General features: G+C 43.9%; 1 protein-coding gene across 1 annotated transcript in view; it reads right to left on the bottom strand.

Annotated features, from left to right (window-relative positions):
• TRIP11 (thyroid hormone receptor interactor 11) overlaps positions 1–12,357 on the bottom strand; it is a 1,664,886-nt gene that overhangs the window by 1,099,581 nt on the left and 552,948 nt on the right. Inside the window, exon 6 of the mRNA XM_044073627.1 lies at positions 11,764–11,926. Within this exon, the coding sequence (XP_043929562.1) occupies positions 11,764–11,926 (163 nt within the window). The remainder of the gene's footprint in view (positions 1–11,763; positions 11,927–12,357) is intronic.

Genomic DNA, 12,357 nt, shown 5'->3' on the forward strand with positions numbered 1-12,357 from the left:
GCCTTTCCCCTTTGTTTTGAGGGTTAGGATAGAAGGTAGGAAGATGTATGGCTTGGTTTAAGGCTACCCTAGATACCACTTTAGGCATAAAAGAAGGGTTGGTACGAAGGGAAACCCTGTCCTGATGGAAGATGAGGAAGGGCTGCACCACCATGAGGGCCTGTAGTTCAGAAACTCTACGAGCTGAAGTGATGGCCAGAAGGAAAGCTGTTTTCCAGGACAAATATTGTAGATCTGTTGAAGCAGCAGGTTCAAAGGGAGGCAATGTTAATTTTTCTAGTATGTAATTAAGGTCCCAGGCTGGTATTGGTTGTTTCCTTGGAGGTCTTATATTCTTAGCCCCTCTGAGGAACTGTCGTAAGAGTGGGTGTGAGAATAAAGGAGGATCCGTGTTGAATTCTGCAGAAATTGCTGAGGCGTGTATTTTGATTGAGGAAAATGAAAGTCCACTGCTCAGTAGTTCAGCTAGGTACTGTAAAACCTGAGGCAAGTTCAATTTTCTAGGGTCCTGCCCTCTTTTCTCATTCCAACAGCAAAAGCGCTTCCATTTTGCGGAGTAAGCTTTTCTAGTAGATGGTCTTCTGGCCTCCAAAATGACATCCTGCACCTCCTTGGAGAGTAGAGTCTGATGTGGTGTTAAGGAATTTTCCATGCAGCGAGGTTGAGAGTTTTCAGCTGGCTGTGAAGGATTTTGAAGTTGTTCTGCGTCAGCAGAAGAGGTATTAGAGGCAGGGACCAGGGAGGAGTATGTGTTAGGCTCCTCAGGAGTGGATACCAGTATTGCCTCGGCCAGTCTGGAGCAATCAGTATCATCCTCGGTTTGTCTGTTCTTGCTTTCAAAAGTACCTTGGGCAGAAGAGGCAGAGGTGGGAATGCATAAACTGCCCATGTTGTCCAACTGAAGGAAAGGGCGTCCACTTTCCAGGCCTTTGGATGGAAGGTCCTTGAACAAAACCTTTTCAATTGATGGTTTCTGTGGGAGGCAAAAAGATCTATATCTGGCCTCTCCCACGCTTGGACTATCTCCGTAAACACCTGTGGATGTAGCTTCCATTCGTGTGGATCTGTCATATTTCTGCTCAGAGTGTCTGCCAGTGTGTTTTCCATCCCTGGCAAGTACTGTGCTTGAAGTTCGATTTGTCTTTCCAGAGCCAAGTTCCAAAGAGTCATGGCTAGTCTGCACAAGGGGTATGAGTGAGTTCCCCCTTGTTTGTTTATGTACCACATTACTGTGGTGTTGTCTGTTCTTATGAGCAATGGTCCTGGATGCAGGAAGTCCTTAAACGCTGTGATTGCATTTATTACTGCCAGCATTTCTTTTTGATTGATGTGAAGGTGCTTTTCCTTTTGGGGCCATCTGCCCTGAATGCACCTGTCCTTCATGTGCGCCCCCCAGGCGTAATCTGAGGCATCTGTGGTTATGACTTGTTTTGCTTGAGGCTTGCAGAATGGGAGGCCTGTGTTTACTTGACATGCTTGGGCCCACCATAGGAATTCCTTTTGAAGACAGGGAATTATTGGAATAATTGCTTCCAAGCTGTGACTGTGTTGAGACCATAGATTTTTTAGGTACCATTGAAGTTTCCTCATATGCAGCTTTGCACATGGGATTAGAAGAATGCAAGATGCCATGAATCTCAGAGCCTGCAGGATTTTCCTTGCAGTAAGCCTGGTACTTTTTGCTAGTATTTTGAAGTACTGAGATAATTGCCCTTGTTTTTCTGGCGTAAGGTATGCCATCTGGGTGTTTGTGTCCAGGCTGGCACCCAGGAAGGTTATTTTCTGAGAAAGTGTTAGCTTTGATTTCTCCTTGTTGATGGTGTATCCCAGAGAAAGCAGTAACCGTGTCACATATGCCAGATGTTCCAGTAGTATATGTTTGCTGTCCGCTTGGATCAGGCAGTCGTCCAGATAAGGGTAAATTTGTATCCCTTGAAGTCTGCAGTAGGCAATCACTGATGCCAGGCACTTGGTGAATACTCTGGGCGCAGTAGATAAGTCAAAGGGCAATGCAGAGAATTGATAGTGGATTGAACCTGCAAGAAATCTGAGGTATCTTCTGCAGCTTTGTCTGATTGGGACATGCAGGTATGCCTCCTTGAGGTCCAATGTTACGAGCCAAAACTCCTTGCCCAGCATGGGAAGAAGTTGCTGTAATGTGAGCATCTTGAATTTTGTGCAGTAGAAATGTGTTTAGGATGGATAAGTCCAGAATGGGTCTCCAGTCGGTTCCTTTTCTTGGTACCAGGAAAAGTCTTGAATAAAAACCTTGACCTTGTTGGTGCGTAGGTACCTTTTGTATAGCCCTCATGTTTAGGAGCTTTGAAATTTGTAGTTGTGCCTCTACCCTTTGATTTTGTGGTAGGTTTGGCATGCCTCTCATTTTTGGAAGAGTGTGAAATTGAAATTTGTAGCCTCTGTTTATAATGTCCAGTATCCATTTGTCTGTTGTGACAATATGCCAATTGTTTGCAAATAATGCTAGTTTCCCTCCCAAAGGTGCTGCCAGCTGAAACTTGCTTGGCATGGAAATGAGGGAGTCATTGAGTTTGCTTCCTGTATTGTTGAGCACTGTCTTCACCACCCCTTGGTGCTGGAGATTGCCATTGTCTGCCTCTATATGACCCTTGTGATTGCCCTCTGCCCCTTCCGCGTCTGTATCTGCCTCTTTGGGGCTTGTCAGTGGCTGGAAAGGACCAGTTTTTTGATGGCCAATTCCTGCTAAATCGTGGTGGCTGGACCTGTAAGAAAGCTTTGACAGTTTGCATAGATTTGGCTTTCTCTTCCATCTTTCGTAATATATCCTCAGCATTAGTACCAAAAAGAACATCCTTTTGTAAAGGTGCATCAAGAAGTTTTGCTTTCACATGATCAGGCAGATTTTGTTCCCTAAGCCAGGCATGTCTGCGAATAACTGAACCTGTAGCGGCCGCTCTACTGGAGGCCTCCAGGGCATCATAACCACATTGTAAAGTGTGTTTACCCACTTGTTCTGCACTATGCATCATATCCTGTAACTCTTTTAAATCTGGTTGTTCAGGTTGAGACATTTTGTTTTTTAATTGTGATAACAGGAACTGTTGACATTTAATCATATGGAACTGGCAGTTTAAGGCCCTCATGGCTAGGGTGGCCGAGGTATAAACCTTCTTACCCCACCTTTCTAGAGATCTAGATTCCCTTTCAGCAGGAAGTGGATTCTTGGCAGTGGAGGCCTTTATTCCCTTAGGGCCTTGTGAAATGGTTTCAGGGTCAGCATTATGGCCTTTGTAGAGAAATTGGTGAGAACTGGGTACTCTGTAATATCTATCAGGCTTAACTGGTGCAGGAGGCAGTGAATCAGGATTAAAACAAGCCTCCGAATAGACATCATCCAGTACCTCCAAAACAGGGGGAATAGCCAGAGGTCTGTGCTGAGGTAACCAAAGAAATTCCCTAAGCCTTTTCTTGGAGTCTGAAAAGTCTTGGCCTTCCCAATGGAAGTGTTCCCTCAAGGTGTGCAAGGTTTCCCCGAAAGAAAAATCCTCAGGGGGGGATACAGAAGGAATAGACTGCTCTGCATCCGAATCCTCAAAAGGGGAATAAGAGTGTTCCTCAGCATCAGAATGCTCTGATAAAATGGATCCCTGGTCAGAAGAGGGGGATTCTTCCTCCACTCTGGGTCTCTTGTCAGGAGGGGGCTGAGAACCTCTGATAAGAGTTATTAGATCCTCAGCCATTTTAAGCATGTGTTTCTTAGGCATGGGTCCAGGAGATGGGCCTTGTGTGGCAGCCCTAGTGTGATGCCTGGCTGCTTTGGATTTAGTAAAGGCCTTAATAGAAAAAGAGGATGAAGGCCTAAATACACCATGGGTGGATGTAGATCTGTCCACATTAGTAGGCTCGACATAAGCTGGGGCTTCGGTTGTAGTCTGGGAAAGGGCCGATGAACCAGCGGTCTCGGGTACAGAAGACACCGCCGAAGGAGTGTCGTCGGTAGTCAGGGACTGCAAAGGCGTCTCACTGAGAACCGGACCACGTGGAGCCTGTTTCGGCGTGGTGTCGGTGGAGACCGCGGGCCTCGCCTGTCGGTCCTTTTCCTTGCGTTTTTTGGATAAAACGGTAGTCGGAGTGTCCGACGACATTTTATAGTCAAAAGCTTTACCAAAAAAGTGTTGGGCGAACTCTGCCCGACGCTTGATAGTGCGTTTATTGAAGGTAGCGCCAGCGACAGCCGAGACGTCATGGTCTGGGCCCAAACAAGGTATGCAAAGGGAATGGAAATCCTTATGCGGTATTTGCTTCCCACAAGAAATACAATTATTAACTTTTTCTGACATCGGTCTGAGGCAAGAAAAGATTCCCCAACGGGGTACTTAGCTTTAATGAAGACTTCGGTTCCAAATATTTTTCGTAATTCAGGAGCTGGCCGACCGGCACTTGCGAAATGCTTCTGCTTCGGGCACCGCGCGGCAAAAAAGACTGAAGAACATGGCGTCGGCTGTGTCTTATATACTCTGGCCTTCCTGACGTCAGAAGAGTAAGCGACGACAACCGACGCCGGACCAAGACTTTGGAATTCGGCCGACCGAGGGACCGCCTGACGGCTGAAAACCCATCTGTGATTACTGCAGCTGTATGCACGATGAACATCTTGAGAAGATTCTGAACAAACTGTAGATGCTGGAGTAAGACATCCTTGCTGTCTGCCTGAATAACACAGTCGTCCAGATAAGGGTAAATTTGAATTCCCTTGAGTCTGCAATAAGCTACTACTGGAGCCAGGCATTTGGTGAAGACCCTGGGCGCAGTAGACAATCCAAAGGGCAGCGCAGAGAATTGATAGTGCCTCGATCCGGCCTTGAACCTGAGGTATTTTCTGCGTTCCTGCCTGATGGGAATGTGTAAATATGCCTGCTTTAAATCCAAAGTTACCATCCATGCATTTTTGGTCAGCATTGGAAGTAGCTGCTATAGAGTAAGCATCTTGAATTTTGGTATCTCTAGAAAAGTGTTCAAGACTGACAGATCCAGAATGGGCCTCCATGAATTTTGCTTCCTGGGGACTAGAAAGAGCCTTGAGTAAAAACCTTGTCCCATCTCTGAAAGTGGAACTAGCTCTATGGCTTTCATAGCCAAGAGAGCTTCCACCTGGTTTAAGGCCTCTGACCATTGATGTTTTGGAAGATCTGGCCATCCGCTTGGCCTTGGTAGGGTATGAAAATGGAATTTGTAACCTCTTGAAACCACATCCAGAACCCACTTGTCTTGGGTTATACGAGTCCAATTTAGGTGAAAAAGAGAAAGTTTTCCTCCGAGAGGGGCTTCCAGGCAAGAAGTTCCTGCAGCCCAACAGAGGGAGTCATTGAGTATGTTTCCTATGAGCTTGCGACCTGTCCTCTCCTCCCCTAGGGGTGGAAGCAGTCCACTGTCTTGGTCTATAAGAGGTTGCGTTTGAGGCCTTCCTCGGGAGCGTCTGTATCTACCCCTCTGAGGCCTGTCGGAATTGGGAAAGGACCAATTTTTTGTAGGCCAATTCCTACTAAATCTGGGTGGCTGTACTTTTAAGAAATCTTTAACTGTTTGCATGGATTTTGCCTTGACCTCCATCTTTTTAATCACCTCTTCAGCTTTAGATGCAAACAAAACATTATGCTGAACAGGAGCATCCAATAATTTAGCTTTTACTTGATCTGGTAAATTTTGTTCCTTTAACCATGCATGCCTTCTAATTACTGTGCCAGAGGCAGCAGCCCTACAAGAAGCCTCCAAGGCATCAAATCCACAGTGTAAACCATGCTTTTCCAACTTGTTCAGTGGCATGCATTAAGTCATGTAAATTCCTTATCATCTGCACAGGCGGAAATGGAAGTTAGCTTTTGTTTTAAAACAGACAGGAGAAATTGCTGGTATTTCAGCATATGAAACTGACAGTTTAAAGCCCTAATAGATAAAGTAGCAGAAGTGTACACTTTTTTGCCCCATCTTTCTAAAGATCTGGAATCCTTCTCAGTGGGAATGGGGTTTTTAGCAGAAGCGGCCTTAACGCCCTTAGGACCCTGAGAAATGGTTTCAGGGTCAGCAGTAGGGTTCTTGTATAAAAACTGGTGGGAATCAGGAACCCTATAATATCTGTCTGGCTTAACAGGAGCTGGAGGAAGAGAGTCAGGAGTTATGTTAGCCCCCGAAAAAGCATCATCCACAATATCCAAAATAGGAGGAATAGCCAGGGGTCTATGTTGGGGAAGAAGAAGAAAATCCCTAAGTCTTTTCTTAGATTCCGAATACTCCTGTCCTTCCCAGTGGAAATGTTCTCTCATTTCATGCAAAGTTTCCCCAAAAGAGAAATCCTCAGGGGGAGAAGCTGAAGGAATGGATTCCTCAGCATCAGAATCCTCATAAGGAGGGAAAGAATATTTCTGGTCAGAAGAAGAAACTTAAGAAACAGAAGCCTGATCAGAGGAGTCATAATAAACTTCCTGCCTTGGCCTTTTATCTGGAGAGGGATGTGAACCCCTAATCATAGTAAGTAAGTCCTCCGCCATCTTAAGAAACTGTTTCTGAGACTTGGGAGCCGGATCAGAAGAGGCCTGGGCTGCAGTCTTTGATTTGGAAGGAGTCTTTGCCTTTGTCTTTGCCTTTATTAGAAGCTGAGTAGGCCTGAAAACCCCTTCGGAAGCCGGTACCTGCACAGCGGCTCGGGACCCATCCGAAGGAGCATTGTCCGAAGGTCCTGCAACAGAAATATTCAAAGGCCTAGATGGCTCCTCGTGGGAGTCCGTTTCGGCCATCGGTTCCGAAATGGCCGACGACAGGGGCTGCAAAAGCGCCTCACTGACGACGGCCAAACCTGAAGCTGGCTCTGCTTGTACAATATCGTCTGATTTGGACCTCGGAGGCCTGTCTTTGTTCTTGTGTCGTTTGTGAACTCCGGTAGCCGGAAGTGTATCCCACGACATTTTGTAATTAAAACGCCTACCGAAGTAATGAAATGCAAAATCGTACCTTCGTTTAATTGTACGCTGATTGAATCTGGCACAAAACCGACAACTAGCTACGTCGTGGTCAGGGCCTAAGCAAGGAATGCAGTAAGAATGAAAATCCTTATGAGGTATTTGCTTCCCACATGAAATACAATTATTAACTTTTTCTGACATCGGACTGGAGCAAGAAAAAAGTTTCCCCAACGGGGTACTTAGCTTTGAGTAGAAGAAAATCTTCGGACTGAAGTTTGTTTAGAAAAAATTGTCAGGAGTCAGCCGACCAGCACTTGCGAACTGCTATCACCGCACGGCAAGAAAGACTGGAGCACATGGCGTCAGCTGTCAGCTTTGTACTCCTGGCGCTCTGACGTCAGGGAGCATGGCTGAACAGCCGACGCCGGACCCAGACTTTGGGATTCTGGCCGACCGAGGACTGCCTGCCGGCAAGGGAGAACCCCTACAGTCATGACTGCAACAGTGAAACACAATGAACATCATCTACAGTTGCTTATACCAGACTGCAGCCACCACAATGATCTTTGGGGATTCCTTCTGAATCTTCAGACATACCCTGGATATTAATGAAAAGGGTGGAAAAGCACAGAAACATTATTGTTCAATGAAAAGAAAAGGCAAGGCCATCTGTCTTCCAGGCCTTCTTACATGGAGTCCTAGAGCCACATATATTGCCAGTTGATAGTTCAAAGAGGAGGCAAAGAGGTCTACTTCAAGAACTCTCCACAGATGGATCAAATCCTGGAAGAATCCATGACCTAGTTTCCATTTGTGAGGGTTTTCCCTGGTCCTGCTCAGCTTGTCTGCTTCTTATTTTACCTGCTCTGACAGAATGCAGGATGCCTGTAGAATGAGACTGCTCTGTGAAGCTATACACCAAGCTAACATGGTTAGTCTGCAAAGGGGATAAGACCTGGTTTTCCCTTGCTGATGTACCACATGACTATGGCATTGTCTGCACCACCGGAAGAGGTCCCGGGGACCAAAGATGGTTCAACGATTTGACAGCTTTGATCAGAGCAAGCATCTCCTTAATATTTGTGTTTGCGCTTGGTGTTTCACATCCCCTGCACTTTTATCCCTCCTGAAACTGCTCCCCAATCAAAGTTAGAAACGTCTGTGATCATCGATTGCTTTGCAGCAGGGAGGGAGAAGGGGAGACTTGGATTTACAGATATCTGCTGTCTCTACCAAAAGATTTCTCTTCTGACAACCCCCAGCAATGGAATTTGAAAAGATAAAGGGCATTGATGCAGGGACCAAAGAGATTTCAGATACCAATGTATCCTTCTCACGTGGAGTCTTGCCAGGGTTATGAGAATCAGATTCCAAGAATCCCAAAATCTTTTCATATTCCTTCTCAGTGACTGAAATCTGAAATGAAAGACTTCGAAACAGATCTAAAGATTTACTTTTTCCTGTGGAAGAAAAGCTCTTTGAACTGTGATAAACAGTTAATATCCCAGGAACACAATATTATAGAAGAGGGTCAAGACAGACTTTTGAATCCAAGCTTGGGTAACAGATCTCTCACCTGACAGATAGAAAGAGAGAGAGAGTAAGCACGTGTGAAAGAGACAGATATTCTTAACACTTTGAAAAAGACTCCAGAAAGATAAGCAGGTCATCCATATATGCAAAAATGTGGATACCCTGTTGCCAACAATGAGCTATAACTGGAGCTAGACAGTTTGTGGGCACTCGTAGTGCAGTAGATAGTCCAAAGGGTAAGGCAGGGAACTGATAACGTGATCCAGACACAAAGCCATAAGAAACATCTCAAGTCCCGAAGAATAGGGATGTGACAATCAGCAGCATTTAACTTGAAAGAAAAAGAGTGAACAGGTTGTGAAGGGACATCATTTTGAATGTGGGCACCATCCAAAACTGGTCTACAAGCATTTTTTTCTTTACCACTAAGAACATCTTTGAATAAAAAAAACCTTCACCACCTGGGAAGGAGGGGCTGGTTCTATCACTCCTTCAGACAGCATGTGATGAAAAAGCAGTGAAAACAAAAGCGTCTCATCCAGAGGATGAAGAATAATCCCCTGGAAAGGGGGAATTTCCTCCCACTCACTGCCACCTGGAACCTTGATGAATGTTTCAGATCTGTTGCCAAAATGAAAAAATTCAGATTTTCTGGATGAAAAAAGGGGGCCAGGGTGAGTGAGGGTCATAGATCTCTTGAATAGTCATTCAGATTTGGACTGTCCTTGGTTTCGAATTTTTTTTTTGTTTTGGAACCCCCTTGCCATTTTCTTCTTAAACGTCTGTTTACTTGTATTTTGTTGAGAATGTTCACTCTCTTCTGTCAAAACTGAATGAAGGAGATAGAAAATCCATTGTAAAATTATGAAAAGGAGGCAGAAAAATCTTAAGAAATTCCCTGGATCAGGTTGCCCTTTAATCAGACTTTTTGATCACCTCTGCAGAAGAGAGGCCAAGCACTAAATCTTTGTCCAAAAGAGAATATGAAATCTCATTTATAACATCATCCATCAGGTTCTGATAATGCAGCTGCGCAAAACCTCTTTAAACCTGTACTAGTGACCACAACCCTGGAAGAAGTATCAACGAAGTCATACACACACTGCAAACAATGACCTGTGGAATAAAAGAAACAAAGTTATTTAAGGCAGATTTTTCTTCACTAGAAACCGCAGATAAAACATTCCTCATGCTTTCACAATCTGTTAGAACAAAATTTAACACACAAGCCTGACAATTCAGAATTCTGAAAAATCAAAGTTGCAGAAGTATACACTTTTCTCCCAATTCCCCATATTGATCAATGACTTTCCCATCTTAATTAGAAAGAGTAGGAATGGCATTAACCAACTGTTTATAGCAGCAGTGAGATCAGCTAAAGCTACAGGTACTGGGTCAGGTTTGGGAATAGTGTATAAAAGTTTAAAAGACTGAGGAACTATACATCCTATCTGCCTTTTTAGGGGCAACCGGCTGACTATCAGGAAAATTGCAGGCAGGCACACACACCTTCTAAAGCAGACAGAGCAATAGAAATGGGTATACGTTCTGGAAAATTCTTCTAGAACTCATAGTATTTTTTGAGTGACTGAGAAATTTCAGTGTTCTCCCACTAAAAACACTGGCACATTGTCACAACAGTCTCAGAGAAAGAGAAACATCTGCAGGAAGAGTAAGGCACCACGTTCTCCTTGGAGTCCATCAGAAATCTGAGGGGGAAAAACCCTTGCAATTTACCCTGTACCTTCCACACCAGATTCAGAATCTTGAATCCCTTCAGGAAAAGAGGAATTCCTCTTTCTTTTACCAGAAACTGCTTTACAAGATGGATCAATACCATGAATTACACCCAGAGCTGGACCCAGTAAACTACTCCTATCCACCATGAATTACACCCAGAGCTGGACCCAGTAAACTACTCCTATCCAAAGAAAATTGAGAAGGAGCAGATACATGCTTGATTTTCTGTTTATTTTTGACAGGAGAAATGGGGGCATCCTTGTTATTAATGACAGCAGCAGCTTTCCCAGGGATGGGCACAGCATTCTTACAAGAAAGAAACCTTTCCTGTTCCCTCTTCCAAGACTGACAAATCTGGCTCTCCCTTTCCCGCTGACGAGACCCCAACAGTTGCAGAGGATGTGGATAACATTCAGGTCCATAGTGGCTGTAGGTGCTACACCAGAGAGATCCAGGGTAAAAAATGAGTGGTCTGAGGTACAACAAAGGGTGACAGCAGTCACCCATCTGCAGCTGAGTCAAATTTCTAGCCGGTCGTGGTGGCGAATGCTGTTTGCTTAATTTTTTCTATTTATGGCTGGAAGAAGGACCTACAGTGGGACTAGTACTCCGTTCCATGGTCAAGCTGAAAATGGTGCTTCTTTCCCAAGTAAGACTAGCAGCAATCGTTAGTAAACACTAACAGCCCACAAAAGTTACTTTTTTGACAGTAAAATTCACTTTAAAACACTACTATTCCTCCAAATAAAAATGTTTTCAGTTACTTTACACCCTTTTAAACTGAAATTAGCACTCCTGTTTAAAAGTACATTACAGTCTTGAGACAGTCTGTTAAATCACAACACTCCTAGCTTTAAAATAACTTTCCTTAACAGAAAAGTAATAAAACATCAACAAAATTAAGAAAATGTAATTTTTCCCCAAAGGTAACTTACCTGCCCAGCAAAGGAAAGCACAAATCAACGATCGATCCTTGAAAGCCTCAGAGTAGCTTCAGCTGCAGTAAAGCCGTGAAGAGCAAAGCCCAAACGTGTCTTACTCAGCTCAGCTCTTGCTGATAACAGTTTGGGTATGTGGAATGTGCCCTGAAGCTTTGGAAGCTGGTTGGTTGTTATATCCCCATCAGAATATAACCCATATAGCCCAAGCTACTGCAGCAGTGACTGATATGATGAACACCATTTTTTTTTAAGTATTAGTCTTACTCACGTAGCAAGTTAATAGAAATTCATTTTCTGAAGTATAAAACTAATGTTTGGCATAACTGACAGAGTACAATCCTTAGTGATTTACCAGAAAAAAATCACAACTTTTACGAGAGACATGGCAAAACATAGCAGGTAAAATAAGAAACAGTTGACAAATATAGAGGGATGGGCCTTGGTAAATTTATCCAAGGACTGTAGGGTTTCAGAAGTTTATGTCAAGTAATAAACTGGCTTCCTAAACTACAACAAAATTGTTCCAGGGTTAGACAGCTGCACAAAACCTGAAAAGTGAAAAACAGAACTCATCTGCGGCACATACACGAGCACAAATTCAGGATGGAGATTACCTGACTGCAGTTCTTCCAGTTCCTCAATCCTCTCTTCGTATTCCGTCAGCTCTTCCCGGTGTCGCCGTGTGAGTTCTGCTAACTTATGTCGATGTGCATCCTGAAGAACTGAGAGCTCATGCTGATGTTCATCTCTCTCTTGGCTTAGCTTCTCCTTCAAATCCTTCAAACAAAAGTAGACATGTTGACATGAAGACCATTACTTTTTTGACATGCATGACGTTAACGGATGTACTGAAGCTGCTATGTAGTTGCATCTACGTTTGCCCATACACTTATGTAAAATATGTTTTCCTCCAAAACTAGATTAACATTCAAAAAAAGGGAAGCATTTCTCAAGATACTGCAAGTGAAACATTTTAAGAAACAGTTTTGTTGAACCAATCACAGTGAGAATGATGAATTCTAAACTGTTTAAAATGAACTGTACTTATAGGTGGAGAGGAAGAGACATCTACAAGGATAAGAACACTTCTGCCTGCTTCTGTAAGACAAGACATCACATTTAAAAGGTGCTGTGAAAAAACAGCTACTCTGAAATTCTGCGGATAAGAATGAAGTTATAGCACTACATCACCAAACTAAAATGCACTG

Source organism: Protopterus annectens, chromosome 6.part0 (genome assembly GCF_019279795.1).
Source record: "Protopterus annectens isolate FY-2018-M chromosome 6.part0, PAN1.0, whole genome shotgun sequence".
In the NCBI taxonomy this organism is placed as follows: domain Eukaryota; kingdom Metazoa; phylum Chordata; order Ceratodontiformes; family Protopteridae; genus Protopterus; species Protopterus annectens.